The sequence below is a fragment of the Mollisia scopiformis genome, assembly GCF_001500285.1.
Source record: "Mollisia scopiformis unplaced genomic scaffold LY89scaffold_7, whole genome shotgun sequence".
Lineage (NCBI taxonomy): Eukaryota > Fungi > Ascomycota > Leotiomycetes > Helotiales > Mollisiaceae > Mollisia > Mollisia scopiformis.
In genome coordinates this window covers 499,055-515,819 of record NW_017263587.1, presented here as the reverse complement: position 1 = coordinate 515,819, position 16,765 = coordinate 499,055, and the positions used below count along the sequence as shown (strand labels likewise).

The following is a 16,765-nucleotide window of genomic DNA, read 5'->3' as shown; positions in this document are numbered from 1 at the left end:
TTGGCTAACTGTTGTATCCGCTTTCGAGTATCCAGTGACTGTAAATTGCGTTCAGATTGAATTTGATGGAGCCAAACCCATAAGGTCGTCAAACCAGTTCAAGCTTCGGAAGTCGAAAGAATCCGACAAATGCTGGAAGAAGGGGGCGCTTGCAGGATCTTGACGACGAGTGGTAGACTCGAGCACGTCAAAAGATTGCTGTGGTGGCCTACTTTGAGAAGTTGTGTACGGACCGATGTCACTGAAAGACGGAAACATATCTCCATTCATTGTACGACTTCTTGACTGTGGATAAGATTGACTCGAACTGTCCTGTTGAAGCCACAGAGGCATGTGGGATGTCGCAATGGGTGAACCGCTAGAGGTAGGAGCATCACTTTCACAGAACTTTTTGACGAAAGCAGCGACATTCAGGCTCTTCTTAGAACTTTTAGCAGCCTTGTCAACAGTAGACTGCTGCTCGATGCGCTCGGCGTGTGATGAGGCATTGTTGGAGCTTTGCGTGTGCTTTTCTTGCTCGGCTAGCAAGTCAGACAATAAGCGAGTTCCTCGGGCAGCAATGGAGCTGATGGACACACTCTGAGAGAGAATAGCAATAGCATCATTAACAAGCCGTCGGTGTTCTTCGTACTCACGCGCCGACTGGTGACGATTGAAATTGTCCAAGCATAGGATGATGCCTGCTGCGACTGAAAAGGCCTGTGTAGTCCACAAAATAGGACTTTCATCCTGAACGTCCTGCTTCATCTCGTTCATTATCGTCTTAGCTGCAGCTAGACATGTCCGGCGAGTGAAGGAATATCGATGATCACGAAAGCTCATGCCCAAGAACCTGCGATGAATCATGATGATTTTGTGCGCCGACGTAATGGTAAGACATCGACGGGCAACGCCAACCCATGAAGGCCATAGAGGATCTATTTGAGTCTGACTGTTCAGACAAGCTGGCAGCTGTGTCATCACAAGTTCCCTCATCATTTTGTCGAAGATCAAGACTTGCTCGTACTTTGCTTCAAGTGTGTTAGCTTGAGAGGAACGGTCTTGTAAAGCTGGCATGAGTGAAGCAACGCGGAACAAAAAGTTTCCATAGGTTGTCATAGATGGCTGGGACGTGGGTAGACTTTGCATAGTCTCCTCATCGCAATGTTTGGGTGGTCTGGTGGAGAACTGTAGAGGATTGATGATATAAGTCTCCGAGAAGGGCACGGAGAACCAGTCTTGGGCAGCCAGTTGCTGCCAGAGTCTTCGACCTAGCTCTTTATATACTATATCTGAAGTCGTTCGTTCTGTGCTGCTTGCCTCCTGGACGATGAAAGTCTATGAAGTCCCAATGATTGGGCAATTCGGACTGCAGATGCAAGAAGAACAGACTGTGAGTTTGAAAAGCCAAGAACATGGGCGGATATCGTAGAACTGGCAATTGTTTGGACGCTATACATGTTGTGATACTGCTGGTATCGAGCAGCATTGAGACATTCGATCGAGGCTTGGTACCAACGTCTTGCTAAGGCACTTTGCTCCTCTTCATGGAAGCCCCAGTTTCTCACGAAGTGCGGCTTGACACAAGCCATACTACCACACATAATCGCGAAGAGCAGTGCCGTCCATTGAAGCCCAGAACTTGTCATATTGATGACTCCCTGGTCATCATCGTAGAATTGATCGAGCTCTTTCCTCAAAGTCGGAACGTGGAAAACGCAATGCATGAACAGGAGCCAATCCGTATGGTATTCGAAAAGTAAAAATACTTGCATCTTAGTAGGGAGAAGCTCTTGGATCTGCGAAATGTGCAGGTTTTCCATAGCCACGCTCCCTCCAGGGATTGAAGACGGAGAGGTTCCCCATGCTTGAACTCCTTGAATGACATCCGCATCAGTGCGTATTGCTGATGATTCGTGGATGTTTGGAGGTTCGCGAATACCACTAGTCAAATTGCTGTCTTTCAAGCGTCCCCAGGCAAGAAACTCGAGGACTGTGGCAGCATCTTCTACTTCGGCATCCGAAGCATTCTGTCCGGAGCCTGAATCATCCTCTTCGGCTCGAACATTCTCATGCAAGGCAGATGGTGTCTGAATGGTCTCTGCAAGATGGAGTCTTGCTCGTTTGGCTACATGCTGGTCCATCAGAGCAATTAATTGTTCCGAATCAGATGGCCCCCATGCTTGGGTTGCTTGAGTTGCTTGAGTTCCATCGATCTTCGCTTCAAGCCTCTGGACTCTGCCAGAGAGTGCGGTGACCAAGCTTACGAGCCTCTCGTTAATAGTAGGCTCCACAGTTGACCCTCTTGGTGCGGGACTAGATGAGAAACCAGGTGAAGTAGACTTCCGGGTACGTTTGTTGATTGTATCGGTCACATCAGCTCGCCGACATGTGTGAGCAGTGCCCCTACAGACCATGTCAATATTGCAAGAACACCTGAAATCATGACAAGCTCTGACCTCTTCTCACAAACATCACAAGGAATGACCTTATTGCATCGTATCTTCCTTTTCGCGCAATCGACACATGTCTGTGGGCGCCGAGACATCGTGTTACTGCTTGACGATGTAGGGACGACTCGGCCGGGAGTTTCAGAATTGTAACTCATATCATCTCTTTATGCTTTTCAATGCATCGATGCTGATTGACTGTTAATCGTCCTTGTGACTGTGTCGTTGCCTTCAGCCATTCCCCACGTCCGGGCCCGACCTTAAAGTGAAAAGTTGGTTTTATGTTCGGCTCGGTTGTAAAACTGCGAAAATATGAAACTAAGCCATATAAAGTATAAACTTGCTCTATTTGTAGCAATCAAAGGCTGTTCGATTGCTTTGATTTTGTGCGTAATGCTGCCTTATCGAGATATACCGAGGTAGTATTTTATCTCGGATGTGTTCGGCCGAATTAAAACGTCGAAATCATGATTGTCATTTCCTACATTAAACCGCAGGGTATGCTCAGAGTGAAGTAGTACGAAAGGAAGGATCTCTTCTTTCTATACAGGAACATCTAAAATGTACTAATATCAAACAAACCTCCCATTTTTGGTATCAACCTCCCAAACGCCACGGCCACCAAGACCATTTTAATCCCAAGTCTGCAGATTCTTCAATATACACCCCTCGGCTGAACGTGGAACTAGCTTGCCAATAGTGTACACCTTCTCGCCCGCAGCCTCAAGTTCCGAAACCACTTGTTGAGCATTGTCTTTACTAACAACAGCAACCATACCGACGCCGTTGTTGAAAGTTTTTGCCATTTCCACCCCGGAGACATTGCCATTTTCCTTCAAGTACTTGAAAACAGGAGGTACTTGCCAAGTCGAAACATCAATCTCGGCAGCAAGGTGCTCAGGTAATGCTCGAGGAATGTTCTCAGTCAAGCCACCCCCAGTAATATGTGCAAGCCCCAAGATCAGACGCTTCTTGATGAGAGGAAGAACAGCGGCCACGTAGATCCTCGTTGGTGTCAGAAGACTCAAACCAGTGGATGTCTCTTTATTCCAGGGAGCCGGATCATGGTACGAGATTCTGGCACGCTCGATAATCCGACGTACGAGTGAGAATCCATTTGAGTGGACACCATCGGAAGCGAGACCTAGAATAATGTCTTCCTCGACCATGGAGTCCTTTTTCGGGAGGCGATTTTCCTTCAGCATAATTCCGACGGAGCAACCAGCAGCATCGTAGTCTTCTTGCTGGTACATGCCCGGCATTTCTGCGGTTTCACCTCCTACTAAAGCGCCATGGGACAGTCTGCATCCTGCTGCCACGCCTTTGACGAAAGCTACAGCGTTGGCAGTGTTAAGCTTACTGCAACCGTAATAGTCGAGGAACATGAGAGGCTCTGCTCCGTTTGCGAGCAGGTCATTAACGTTCATGGCAACCAAGTCGATGCCCACGGTATCATGCTTGGTCATTGTTTGAGCAATCATGAGCTTGGTGCCTACACCATCGATAGCACCGACCTATGCTGTCAGTTTACAGATCTTGAAGTGGCAGAATTTACTTACCAAGATACCACCATTTGAATAACCAGCCTCTGCCAGGTCAAGTTCACCGCCAAATCCACCAATAATGGCAAGTGCGCCAGGCCGCCGAGTAGATGCAACTTCCTACAGATAGATTAGTCTAGTGTTTTAGATCTCATTGAGTACCATGCAAACCCTTTTGATTTCCTCTACGAAGTTGTTACCATCCTCGATGCTTACACCGGCAGCAGCATAGGTAAGTGCTTCCCGCGTGGCAGCGGGAGGCTTGAAGGCCCGATGTGCAATATCCTTACGGAAGAACATATCAGTGAATTTGATACATTCCACACCTATAAATGTTAGTCAATCCAATCAACATTGTCACATGGGTAAAAAATAGAGCTATTTAACTCGGACATCAAAGACACAGAGCACCACATAGCGCAGACATTTCGCTTACCAGTATAGGCTTTCTTGACTGCATTTTCAAGATTCTCAGCTGTAGCCTGTGAGGCAATAACACGACCTCCAGACGTCTGTAACTGTCCCTCCACGATGGACGTTCCCGCATGAAATATGTTGGTGTCAGTTGGAGGGGTAGTAACAGACATTGGTATCCCCTTGGTATATTTTCCAGGATAGCCACCAGCGGCAACTACAACTGTTGCACTTGATTTGGCATCCACTTTGAATGTAACCGACGGAGAGTCCAGATAGGAATCAGTACAAGCAATCATGATCTTTGCCAGGTCACTGTCCTCGCTCATGAGTGGCAAGAGAGTTTGAGTCTCTGGGTCTCCAAACCGGACATTGTATTCGAGGACTTTTGGACCATTTTTAGTGATCATAAGCCCGGTGAAGAGGGTACCAACGAAACGCATTTGATCATGTCTCATGCCATCGATAGTAGGCTGCAGAATTGTCTTCTCGACCTCGTTAATTAATTCCTTCGAAGCGATATTGGTAGGCGCGTAGCATCCCATACCACCAGTGTTGGGACCTTGATCGCCATCGAATATTCTCTTGTGATCCTGGGCAGGGGGCAATGAACGAATTGTATATCCATCACTAAAACTGAGGATGCTGAGTTCATCGCCTTCCAAGAACTCTTCAATGACGACCTCGTCTCCAGCAGAACCAAACTCCCGGTCAAGCATGATATCCTTCAATGCAGCATGTGCATCTTCCTTCGTAGAAGGAATAATGACACCCTTTCCAGCTGCCAAGCCACTCGCCTTGATAACAACATTGTGATTGATTGTATAGAGGTATTTCTTCGCATCGTCGTAGCTGGAAAAGTTTTCGTATGCCGCAGTTGGGATATTGTACTTTTTCATAAAATCCTTGGAGAATGTCTTGCTTCCTTCCATGCGAGCAGCGAGTTTCGAAGGCCCATAGCAGCGAATGCCAACTGCCTTGAAATATCCTTCAATTCCATCAACTAGAGGGACTTCGGGTCCAGGAACGACAAGATTGATCTTGTGCTTCTGTGCCAATGCTACAAGACCGGGGTAATCGTCCTGTTTGAGTCCAGTAGTATCGTTCGTAGTCTTTGGGCAAGTTGCAGTTCCGCCATTACCTGGGACCTTGGGAATAAGTCAGATTGTTCAGAATCCGCAAGATTGACTGCCCCATGCATCTGAGTGAGACACATCCCCTGCGAATTCGAGTCCTGTCTCGTGCAGGACATTCAAAAACTATAACTTACAGCAATAATGCTCTCAACCAATGGACTCTGGCTCAACTTCCAAGCCAGTGTATGCTCCCGCCCTCCATTGCCGACGAGTAGAATGCGAATGGATTCCATTGTTCGATAATTTTTTCTTTTGAATGTCCTCGAGGACAATTCGCCAAGGACAGGAAAAAATTGTTCAGCCCTGATAAAGTTTTTGGCGGGGTTCAAATCTAGTGGAGGGGTTAACCCGCTATCGGCACGCTAAAGACAAGGCTGAAAATTATCTCTAGAAGGACTCTCTTCCTCTTTGACTTTTTTATATTCATTTATCCCAGATAGATCGAGATACTTAGCCTTGAAGATGACTATCACGATAAGTACACATTCTTTCAATTTGGACTTGAGGCTAAATAGCTAATCCCTTACAACAGAAGTACCCTGTTCCTCGGCGAACATAGGACCTGGATTCGATGTCATAGGACTTGCCCTCTCAATATGGCTTGAAATACGTGTGGAAATTACCCAATCGGAGAAGTCTGAAGCAGCCTTGAATTGCGTGATCACGTATGAGGGCGAGGGCGCAGACGAGGTCCCCTTGAGTGCCGACAATAATCTGATCACGAGGACAGCATTATATGTGTTGAGGTGCCATGGCCAAAGGAGTTTCCCTGTCGAGACGAGAGTTCATATCAAAAACCCTATTCCGCTTGGAAGAGGACTGGGAAGCTCAGGTGCGGCGGTCGTAGCGGGAGTTGTACTTGGGAATGAGGTTGGGAAGTTGAATTTGACAAAGGCAAGAATGTTGGACTATTGCTTGATGATTGGTGTGTTATTATGATCTATGAGAAACGAATACTTATTGACGAATAATAGAACGCCATCCAGACAATGTTGCAGCGGCTCTGTACGGTGGCTTCGTGGGAACATATCTCAACGATTTGAGCCCAGAAGATACAGAGAGAAAAGAGATTCCTTTAAGTGAAGTCCTCCCAGAGCCCGCAGGTGGTGTAGACACCGGAAAAGCACCACCGGAACCTCCTATTGGTATTGGTCATTACATGAAATTTCCTTGGGCAAAGGAAATCAAAGCCATTGCCATTATCCCCGACTTCGAGGTCGCCACAGCAAAGGCCAGAAGTGTATTGCCAACTTCGTACACAAGAGCAGATGTCGTCTTCAATCTCCAGAGAATAGCCTTACTTCCCTCTGCCCTAGGAAGATCACCTCCAGATGCCGACCAAATATACCTTGCCATGCAAGATAAAGTCCATCAACCATATCGAAAAGGCCTCATCCCAGGTTTGCCCGAGATTCTGCAATCAGTAACACCTAAGTCTCACCCCGGTCTCTGTGGAATTTGTCTTTCTGGGGCTGGTCCAACTATCTTGGCATTGGCTACCGAGAATTTTGATGGAATTGCCAATGTCATTCTTGAAATGTTTGCGAAGAAGGATATCAAATGCAGGTGGGAATTGCTGGAGCCAGCAGAGGAAGGCACAGTAGTCACGCATAGCTGAGAGATGAAGGATGCAAGTTAAAGGACGTTTATACCCGCAAAAATGCAGACTCGATATATGGAGTCAGGAAATTGCACATGGCACCGAGCTATTCTGAGCTGTGCAATAGCATGAAAGCTGCCCCATCCCAAGTCCATCCCACTTCCATGCAGCAATAAGAAACCCAGTCCAGAAACGCCGTAGTATAACAATCAATCATACAAGCCAATTGCGACCATAATAGCTTAACCCAGACCTCCCCAAGCACCTCTAATTCTTCGCGCCAATTGTATATCCTTCTGCATGATAGTGACCCTCTTCGCATGCAAAGCGCATAGATTCGTATCCTCGAAGAGATGAACTAAGAATGCTTCGGATGCTTCTTGAAGAGCTTGAATGGCTTGTGATTGCCAACGCATTCCTGCTCCGGCGGGGCGTAATGTGAGAGCGATTTCTCGGACCTAAACAAATCAGCTTTGCGACCCAGTTTCATATGATCTGGACTTACGAGTCGGGAGAAGGGAAGTTTGAGCAGCAATAGATCTGTTGAGCGCTGCAACTTTCTGATCTCTTGCAATGCTCTCGTACCAGGCTTATAGCGACGCTTTCTTCGTCCAGGAACTGGATCTCCAGCTGGCATAAAGTCAGCATTCCGTTCCAGCGCATTCTATTCTCTCACTTACGTTCAACGGCACTCAATCTCTTTCCAGATTTCTTGGCACCCATGCTTGGTGTAGTCTTGCCGGACGGTCTTCCTCTCTTTGGAGTGGAAGAGGACTCGCCCAAGGCCTTCATCCGCTTCTGAGCTTGCGACATCTCCGGAACAAGCGAGTAGTCGCGTCTTTATGCTACGATGATGTGCCAATAATGTCGAATTTTGCGTGCTCGAAGAATGCGACTGAGATATGGTCCAATTGACCTCGAAATTTGGTGGCTGGGAAGGATATAATTTGCGCGCGTCGACGTGAGGAGGGTCGTGTTGACAGTGCGCCACCGACAGTAATCTCAATATTGACTTTCAAAACTTTCTCAGGTCGGTTTCTGTATTCTCTTGCCTTCATTCGGTGAATAAAAGGTAAAGATTTGAGTTTCAATATTCAATGCTAAGTATTTAAAGAACGCGGTGCGGTAGAGTAAACAAACCTGGAAGTTGCGGCCGAGCAACGGCAACGCTAACATAATTCAAAGTGCAGAAACCCCCTCCAAGAATAAGAAGTATCGAATAGTCCAGAAGAATTCGGCTTCTCACAAGAGCGTCACGTATAGATTAGCTGCCACATTTTATTATTCAAAGCTTTCTTTAATTTGATCTCCAACTTGGAAGCTCTGCTTGTTGCACTTGCGTCTCTTTCGTACGGTGTACCCTTGTCGCTTAGTTATCCGTAATCCGATTAAACGCCACCTCAGCTTGATAACAAGTGGTCATTCCATAAAGAGACGTCACGGATTCACTTTCTTTCTTCAATGAGTATTTCTTCAGCTTGAGCTCGTTCGACAGCTTTGCGCCCTCCGCCATTCAGGATTGCAGCTTCGCAGATCGTCTGCTGCTATCGAATTCAGGAGGCTTATTCAATCGACCCCTCTCAGGAACAATATGGATCAGATGATGGGTGGAGGTGATGGAGGAATAGGTGGACAGGCTGGATTTCCGCTGGAGACCTGGTGGTGGGAGAGTAAGATTTCTCTTCTGCTACAGCAGCTGCCCAGATTCTCCTTGTGGAATTGCAGCTCACACGACCTTCTCTACTTGCTCTTCAAACTAACGATAATACAGTGCCATTATGTACTAGATGGTGGACCACAGCTACTGTTCTAACAAGCGCTTTGGTGCAATGCCAAATCGTCACTCCGTTCCAGCTCTTTTACAGCTTCCGCGCTGTTTTTGGAAAGTCTCAGGTACGAACCAACATTCTAGTCCTCGAAGGGATTCCCGAAGGGGCAAAACTAACATCTATCACAGTATTGGCGATTACTTACGACCTTCCTCTACTTCGGTCCTCTATCTCTTGATCTCGTCTTCCACGTTTTCTTTCTCACTCGATACTCTCGATTACTTGAAGAGTCCTCCGGTCGATCACCGGCGCATTTTTCTTGGCTCCTGCTCTACGCAACGACATGCTTGATATGCTTGTCTCCGTTGGTGTCTATGCCATTCTTGGGTCATCCTTTATCTTCAACACTGGTTTACATATGGTCGAGACGAAATCCGGACACACAATTGAGTTTCCTCGGCCTGCTAGTTTTCACAGCGCCCTGGCTGCCGTGGGTTCTGATGCTCTTCAGCTTGGTGGTTCATGGCATGATTCCGAAAGATGAGATTATGGGAGTAGTGATTGGCCACGTCTGGTATTTCTTTTCAGACGTCTGGCCACCACTTCACAGTGGTCAGAAACCCCTTGATCCACCTATGTGGTGGAGGAGACTGTTTGAAGGCAGACCAAGAGAAGAGACCGTGGATGAAGTCAACAACGAGATTGCGGTTGCGGCCGCTCCGGAAGTAAGATAGGTGTGCATTGGTTTTGGGAAGCATACAAGGGTACGGCGTACATGAGCATGAGACGCGGAGTCTTGAATAAAGATGCGAGATGGCTTTTATGGTTGAGGCGTTTACAGTGTGTACTTTGATACCAAATTCATTTCTTCGACAGGGACTTGCTCTTACCATCGACAGAATATCCTGAACTTGATGGAAGCTGCCGTAGTACTTGGAAGTCCTTGGATCATAGAGACGTTCCATTGCTTTTCATAGAGTCTATGCCGAGGCCGAATTATGGGCAAAGGGAGAAGATTGTCTACGGAAATTTTCCGATATGGGCACAACCCCACCGAAGCAAGTCTTCCAAGCTATTGTAAATGTTAGTTTCCAGGTTGGTCAAGGAAATAGTCTCAGAGGTCGCATGGGGAGCAATTATCAGATGAACTTAAATTTTGTGCTATGACCCTACGTCCATTCGCCCTTCCTCGCCATCTTCCTCTTTGCTATCCTCAAGCTGGGCATCCGGTGCCACAGGGAAATGCAAATGCTTCCAGTCCTCCAACTCCTCAATAATACTCCGTAACCTATCCCTGATGCTCTCGATGGCATAACTCCCTAACAATAATCTCAAGGGCGGGTACGAACAATGGCCCAACTGCCAGACCAGCTCCGCACACTTTACAGCACTCGTAGGCTGTTTGTCTCCTAGCCACTGCACCATCCTCTTTGCATGCAATGCCGGCGACGTAGCCTGACTATACGGCTCACTCGCCGGCTTAATCAAAAAATGCCCCCAAGTAGGCAAAGGATTACTCTCCCAGTCCGGCTCGTCCCTCCTCACCAGTCCAGGCTCAACCAAAGTGGCCTTGATATTAAAACTGTCAATCTCATAAAGCATCGCTTCGATCAATCCTTCCACGGCATATTTCGTTGCACAATATGGTCCCAATCCAGGAACACCTAACGCACCACTCGTACTGCTGAAGATCAAATACCTCCCCGCGCCTTGCTCCCTAAAATACGGCAAGCTCAATTGAATAATATTCAACGTCCCCATAAAGTTCGTCTCGAACTGATTCCGGACCTCATGTTCGTCCTGATCTTCACAAGCTCCAATAACTCCATATCCAGAGCAATTCACTATGATATCAACATGTCCGAAGTGCGAGATTGCTATTTCGATAACTTCAGCCACGGATTCACGCGCTCGTACGTCGCAGAGGGTACCGAGGCAGTTCTCGTGCCAGCCTTGCATGGAAGGGAGTGTGTTTTCGAAGGTTCGGCCAACAGCACAAACGAGGTCGCCTTGGTTAAGACAGGAACGGACAAGGGAACGGCCCATATGTCCTGTGCTGCCAAACACCTGCAAACATATCAGCTCCCGTCTCTTTCGGCAACAAGCGGAAACATCTCATGCATAAAGCTTATACGTACAATCCAAACCAGCTGCTTCACGGGATTGCCAGGCCCAGGCGGATCGCAGCTCACGGGCAACTGCAGCTTGGATCTCGCATTGCTGGTGCTGCCACTTTCGGGCGACATGGCGGATGCCGATAGACTGTCGCCATTTTGATCTGAGGAGAGGTTGAGTGCGGCGTCCTGGAAATCCATCTTCGTATGTGTTCCGTTCCACAGGTCGAGATCATTGGCTACATGCTGCGTGAGGCGGAAGGAAGAGATGGTGATTTGCTGAGGGGTTGACTAGCGTGGTGTGGGTTGGACGGTGGACTGCCAGGGGTGAGAGAAGCGAATGTTGGAGAGACGACATTGAAACCTTTGGACTCAAAAGAACTGATATTGAATGTACAAGCCATGATTCTCCTTCTGGCTACAGGTCAAAATGCTTGTAGACTTCTATATTGCTTCAGATACTACGGATCAAACGATTTAATTTTACTATTCAGAGAACTCTAAATAAGTTTGGGCCTCACTTTCTTTTCTCCTTACCTTACAATCCCATCTTACTACTGTAAGTTCATTAGAAAACTTTCCTCAGGGGAGGCTCCCCAAATTTGCACAAAAGACTTTTTACCACATCGAAGTCCGTCTCATACATGCCTAGGTAGGTATGATCAAGTAATAGTCATCACAACCACAGACTAGATGTTTTGAATGAGCATGTATGACACATTATGCTAAGAAAGGCAGAGTCCTAGGCTTATGTGAAGGATGTCATGTCGAAAGGTATCGGGGATCAATGACGAAACGTGATCTCTCGAAGGAAGACTAGCGGCCTTGGTGCGCTCCAGAGCCCCGAAGTCTTGAATGTCTTCAACGCTTCGAAAGGCTGAAGATTTCCATCCCCAGAGTTTCTGAATCGGAAAAATGGCGACGCCTCAAACCTCGGAATGCAAAGGATCATCTGAAGATCTCTCTGAGACGCCTGCTTCGAAAGGAAGATGGAAGTCAAAGGGACCAAATTTCTCGTATCGTATTCATCTTCATCGCGCTCGTGCCTCGTTCTGACCTTTCCCAGGGATCCAGCCGCGATGGTGACCTTTATCGTTGCAAGCCAGGAATTGAGGAATCGTTCGTTGTTCATAAAGGTTTGTTACCAATCCTTCAAGGCTCTCTGTCGAAGGGACTGACACGCTTTCTGTAGAATTCGCTTGCCACCATTCTCCTGTGTTGAGGGCAGCCTTCAACAGCTCGTTCGTGGAGGGCACGACGCAAACCTATCGTCTAGAGGAAATCCAGAGCAGCGCATTCCGTCTCTTGGTCCAAATGGTTTTATGGCGAAAAGTTCGAGGTCTTCTATGAAGCAGACATCATCCATGACAGGAAAAATCCAAGCAGCAAAGAAGAGACCGACGACGATGAAACCGCAAAATTGCTCGCCGCACAAGATCTTGACCTTGTTCAGCTTTGGGTTGTAGCTGACAAGCTTCTTGTTCCTCGTCTGCAGAATGTGGTGATTCGGAGTTTGCAAGATATCTGGGGCAGTATTTCTATAGGCCCAAGTAGTGACTGGATTCCTTACGTTTACGAACACACTGGACCTGATAGTCCTTTAAGGCATCTTGTTGTCGATACGTGTGCATATGACCTCCACCCCAAAAGGTTTCTGAACCACCCAGAAAGCTTTTCCCATGAAATGCTGCTTGATCTGGCTACTGTTTTCGCTGCAGCAGTCTCTGAAGTAGACAGCGAAAAAGGAAAGAGTAAAGAGGGAGGCGACAACAGCGACAAGATTCCCAACGAGGAGAGATCAAGCAAGAGGCCGAAATACGCTTGTAACAGAGCTTGGAGGTCGTACTTGGTCCCAGAAGATGATTGAGACGTCGGCTATGCACGGGCTATCCGGTAGAGGTTGATGGCCATGGCTCGATACGCAGTTTCCCAAACAAATAATCATAAACTCTTCATAGCATTCTCTCTCAGATATCTGAGCCATTGCATCTTTGCATCATGCATAATGAAATGAGATTATGAACCTGGGAGTGACCACAAGCGGCAATTGCGAATGGGTAGAATAAGAGTGAGTGGCAAGTGACTGATCGCAACTTCCTCGATATGCATAATAATAATTTCAATTCTTTTCAGAACGAGTGTTCCTCAGCTCTACAGTCAGTAACTACATCATGTTTCTACAACAGCAGTTGGAGATCATTATGAGGTCCTTTAGAATCGATCCCGTTACCCCCACCATTCCGAAAACACTTTCCAACCCAGCTACCGCTCAGAGTACAGAGACCACAAGGACAGCAGATGAGCCCAACCGGGAGTGGAAGAGGTCTAAGCCTGACTTTTCGTATGCAAACTCATCTACTACTATAAGGGCGACCTGATCCATTTCAGGAATCCCACTGACACAGTCACCTTTTACATTGGCAGAGAGGCTGAACCATATATCGTACACAGTGGTATGATCAACATCTGCCAGGCTAGGAGAAAACAAGAATTGATCTTGTCGTAGATTCCGCATGTTATTATTCACTAGTCCTGAGGGCCGCCTTTAATAGCAACTTCATCGAAGGGGAGGGCACACGAAGACTTATCACCTGGATGACACTGATGTTGAACCATTCCGAATCCTTGTTCAATGGCTCTATTCGCAGGATATTGATATCCCAGTTGAAAGTACCGATATATTCGATCGGTTAATGGCAAGGGAGATGAAACGTCCAAGGCTCATTGGCGTGCTGCTAGAAAAGTCGAAGAAGAGGATAAGCAACGCTGGGCAGAGGCAGAGGAGCGTTCATATGACGTCGCATGCGCCCTACAAGAAAGGGACCTTGTTCAAGCATGGATCCTTGGACAACGACTCCTAATACCTTCGTTTCAGAATGTAATCATGGCGATCCTCGAGACGGCTTGGGTTGAAAGTGACTCAATGCTTGGGTATATAGCGTATGTCTACGAGCATACAACCACAGGTAGCCCGCTGAGGAATTTCTTCGTCGATCATTTTGCATATGGACTTCGATGCATAGACATGGAGAAACTAGACGCTTATCCAAAAGAGATGCTGGGTGAAGTAGTCTCTCTCTTCTGCCTTGCAACGAGCTTCATCGTTGGAGAGAAGTGCGAAGATGATGCTTCGTACAGACCGATGCAGGATGATCTAGGTAATTTTCAGTATGGTTTCTTTAAAGATTGGAGAGACTACCAAGTTCCCGTGTATGATGACTCGAGAGGTAAATCGGCTGAAGGAGAAATTACCCTGAGAACATTCTGATGCCTCTGTACATAGAGAGACGAAACATTCAAATGATAGAGGCAGCAAGTACTCAATTCTACACAGTTTGGCTCTTACCATGTGCAAACGCATATGCTCGATATGTCTTGCCCACCTCCTAGCAGAATACTCTCAGCTGTAGTACTTACGTGCCTGTTAATTGATTTCCTTGCTTTTATATTCCTTGCCGAAGTCTTTCAATCACCCTATTCAGATCTCGATCCAAGGACGAACTCGCTATCAAAACTACTTTTTGTCGGCAAAGCAAGATTCCAAAATCCTTCCCCAAAAGCTCGAAGGAATGGCTTTAGGATGCTCTGTCGTGACAGGATGGTCGAACTCAAAGAAGAAAGCATGTATTGAAGCCATTTCGAGTAGATAACCTTCCGGGAAACACTCAGGAAACTGGGCGAAAGCTTCGGGGTCAAGAAACAAGACGCTTTGTAATACAACAAATATCCAAATCAAGCTTCCACGCCAAGTGTTCCTGTGCACGTATGGGATCCTGGAACTGCTTGGCTTGAAAGATGAAGACCTTTGTCGCGGCATTATGTTCGGTTGTCTCCATGTGGCAATCTTCATTTGAATTTAGTGTCAGCTCAAATTCATTCTGGAAGCTTCATGAAAATAAAGTCACATCTCGCCTGTCAGCAGAATAAGTTCCATTCAGATGCAAAGAAGTCCTCAGAATACGTCTGCCTCCTATATTTCTATTGAGGGTGCCCAACTGGAGGCGTTTCTTTCCAGTATTCCACATACTCACATCTCTGCACGAAACAACAACTACTTGGTCATCATGAGCGATGTCACTAAGCAAGGATGGGTTACCTTCAAGGTCGGGATAGACTACCTAAAGCAGCAAGACTTCGCTGTTGACAAGAGTTGGTAAATTTCGGAAATGAAGAGTAGACCACAGCTAACAGCCATAGAAATTGTGTGCAAGCACTCACCGGTTCTAAGAGCAGCTTTTAGCTCTATATTCGAAGAAGCACAAACTCTAGTCTACCGCTTAGACGATGTTGAGCCAGACCTCTTCGGGCTGCTTGTCAAATGGTTGCATTGCAAAAAATCCGATCATCCAGGCCGTCGAATGTGGATGGATGATCCAGATATCGAGATGCTTATCAAGCTGTGGGTCCTCGCAGACAGATTTCTGATTCCAAGACTCCAGAACGATATCATGGTTCTTTTGGAATACTTGCTTCTGTTCAGAATTCACGTCCTTAAGGGAGCTTGGATTCGATATATCTATGACAACACACACCACCGGAGAGTGTCCTTCGGCAGTTCGCCGTCATTCAAGTCGCGTATTACGATAAGCTCGAATTTAGTACTGTTCCGTCGAACAACGACATCGACATACAGGAAGATCATGAGTTTTGGCAAGATGTTGAGACATACAGAACTCAGCATCTGACCAGCTACAACCATCGATCCAATACACTGGAGGAGATGATGTGTTATGTTCATCGTTCTCGTATGGAAGCTAATCCTCCCTCCTGCTTACTCCGCGTTCCAAAAGACGATTGAGCAGGCAAACAGAACAATGTCTTGATGAGAGTAGAAGTCGATCGAGATTGCGAGACTTTTTCTTGCTAACTTACCTGTAAAAGAGACAAGTATTTGCGAACCAATGTTGGTAATCAATTCAGACATAAAGCAAACCAGTCCAACCAAACCATCAGAGAAGAGAGTGAGGCCCGTGATTCGATACGAAGAATGAAAGCAAACAAGTGGCTTCACTAGTGCGCACGAGCTCGATGTTCATCGAACCTTCCATTCGCTTTCCTTATTCAAGTATGAAAGCACCTGGCAAGCCTCCCAGAAACCTCAAACCATTCTTGTAAATGATGAGGCTGACCAAGCGCGGTGTTGTGCTGCCAAAACTTATATGCATATTATTTTGCTACTCGGTCCACTTTTCTTGTATTGACTACTACTTCTGGAAGACACTGGTCATGTCTTGAAGGGTTGACAATTATACTTCATGGTCGTCAATATGTCATAATTATCGATAAGCCAGATAGCTTCTCGCCAATATCTGATCTTCAAGAGATCTCTTTGCAAGCTCCTATCGAGATGCGGGATGAAAGACCAAGAACACTAATGAGCTCTTATATCCACAGAGATCCAAACAAAAGAATGACCTCGGTTCCATCTGATGTCTTCTCCACTGATGTCTTTTGACTTGAGAAACACTCTATCATCAATAGTAAGAGCTGAGGCCACCGGGAATGGCCCACTTAAGCGAGACGCGGTAACGCGTAAAAATTCTACACCCCATTTTAAAACCCTTACTACACAACAACCCTCTTAGGAATCAGTCCATAATTCAAGATGGAGACACCTCTTATCCTAAGTGATCCTATCGAGAAAGAGAATAATGAATGGCCTACCCCTGCACGTGCAGTCATTCGATCCCTACAGCGCCAGGGAAAGTCGCAACGCGAGATTGTCTCAGAGACCCATATCCCTCGAAGAACAGTACGCCGCA

General features: G+C 46.8%; 10 protein-coding genes across 10 annotated transcripts; 6 read left to right on the top strand and 4 right to left on the bottom strand.

Annotated features, from left to right (window-relative positions):
- Nucleotides 1–51: 51 nt before the first annotated feature.
- On the bottom strand, nt 52–2,527 carry LY89DRAFT_731066 (uncharacterized protein; the record flags this gene model as incomplete). Its single annotated transcript, XM_018219541.1, has 3 exons — nt 52–1,302; nt 1,350–2,385; nt 2,439–2,527. The coding sequence occupies 3 exons, from the start codon at nt 2,525–2,527 to the stop codon at nt 52–54; spliced, it is 2,376 nt and encodes a 791-aa protein (XP_018074170.1).
- A 430-nt stretch (nt 2,528–2,957) lies between these two features.
- On the bottom strand, nt 2,958–5,815 carry LY89DRAFT_611674 (phosphoribosylamine--glycine ligase). The gene is made up of 5 exons (XM_018210592.1): nt 5,655–5,815; nt 4,407–5,532; nt 4,142–4,296; nt 3,989–4,090; nt 2,958–3,943 (listed from the first exon to the last, which is right to left on the bottom strand). The coding sequence occupies exons 1-5, from the start codon at nt 5,751–5,753 to the stop codon at nt 3,062–3,064; spliced, it is 2,364 nt and encodes a 787-aa protein (XP_018074169.1). The 5' UTR covers nt 5,754–5,815; the 3' UTR covers nt 2,958–3,061.
- A 119-nt stretch (nt 5,816–5,934) lies between these two features.
- Nucleotides 5,935–7,262, top strand: LY89DRAFT_641088 (homoserine kinase). Its single transcript, XM_018211699.1, has 3 exons — nt 5,935–5,998; nt 6,053–6,445; nt 6,495–7,262. The coding sequence occupies exons 1-3, from the start codon at nt 5,983–5,985 to the stop codon at nt 7,136–7,138; spliced, it is 1,053 nt and encodes a 350-aa protein (XP_018074168.1). The 5' UTR covers nt 5,935–5,982; the 3' UTR covers nt 7,139–7,262.
- Nucleotides 7,251–8,420, bottom strand: LY89DRAFT_461650 (histone H3). The gene is made up of 3 exons (XM_018207691.1): nt 7,801–8,420; nt 7,626–7,750; nt 7,251–7,578 (listed from the first exon to the last, which is right to left on the bottom strand). The coding sequence occupies exons 1-3, from the start codon at nt 7,931–7,933 to the stop codon at nt 7,363–7,365; spliced, it is 474 nt and encodes a 157-aa protein (XP_018074167.1). The 5' UTR covers nt 7,934–8,420; the 3' UTR covers nt 7,251–7,362.
- Nucleotides 8,421–8,545: 125 nt separating this feature from the next.
- Nucleotides 8,546–10,034, top strand: LY89DRAFT_705709 (Der1-like family protein). The gene is made up of 3 exons (XM_018217471.1): nt 8,546–8,790; nt 8,892–9,013; nt 9,078–10,034. Exons 1-3 carry the CDS (start codon nt 8,712–8,714, stop codon nt 9,621–9,623), a joined length of 747 nt encoding a protein of 248 aa, XP_018074166.1. The 5' UTR covers nt 8,546–8,711; the 3' UTR covers nt 9,624–10,034.
- Nucleotides 10,034–11,244, bottom strand: LY89DRAFT_682656 (NAD(P)-binding protein). Its single transcript, XM_018214540.1, has 2 exons — nt 11,028–11,244; nt 10,034–10,956 (listed from the first exon to the last, which is right to left on the bottom strand). The coding sequence occupies exons 1-2, from the start codon at nt 11,202–11,204 to the stop codon at nt 10,051–10,053; spliced, it is 1,083 nt and encodes a 360-aa protein (XP_018074165.1). The 5' UTR covers nt 11,205–11,244; the 3' UTR covers nt 10,034–10,050.
- A 674-nt stretch (nt 11,245–11,918) lies between these two features.
- On the top strand, nt 11,919–12,870 carry LY89DRAFT_731060 (uncharacterized protein; the record flags this gene model as incomplete). The annotated part of the gene is made up of 3 exons (XM_018219540.1): nt 11,919–12,019; nt 12,070–12,139; nt 12,280–12,870. The coding sequence occupies 3 exons, from the start codon at nt 11,919–11,921 to the stop codon at nt 12,868–12,870; spliced, it is 762 nt and encodes a 253-aa protein (XP_018074164.1).
- A 120-nt stretch (nt 12,871–12,990) lies between these two features.
- LY89DRAFT_461644 (uncharacterized protein) lies at nt 12,991–13,956 on the top strand. The gene is made up of 4 exons (XM_018207690.1): nt 12,991–13,071; nt 13,137–13,344; nt 13,392–13,456; nt 13,510–13,956. Exons 2-4 carry the CDS (start codon nt 13,175–13,177, stop codon nt 13,695–13,697), a joined length of 423 nt encoding a protein of 140 aa, XP_018074163.1. The 5' UTR covers nt 12,991–13,071; nt 13,137–13,174; the 3' UTR covers nt 13,698–13,956.
- Nucleotides 13,888–14,634, top strand: LY89DRAFT_666658 (uncharacterized protein; the record flags this gene model as incomplete). Its single annotated transcript, XM_018212926.1, has 2 exons — nt 13,888–14,230; nt 14,465–14,634. The coding sequence occupies 2 exons, from the start codon at nt 13,888–13,890 to the stop codon at nt 14,632–14,634; spliced, it is 513 nt and encodes a 170-aa protein (XP_018074162.1).
- A 399-nt stretch (nt 14,635–15,033) lies between these two features.
- On the top strand, nt 15,034–15,855 carry LY89DRAFT_682654 (uncharacterized protein). The gene is made up of 2 exons (XM_018214539.1): nt 15,034–15,152; nt 15,201–15,855. The coding sequence occupies exons 1-2, from the start codon at nt 15,068–15,070 to the stop codon at nt 15,686–15,688; spliced, it is 573 nt and encodes a 190-aa protein (XP_018074161.1). The 5' UTR covers nt 15,034–15,067; the 3' UTR covers nt 15,689–15,855.
- The last annotated feature ends 910 nt before the right edge of the window (nt 15,856–16,765 follow it).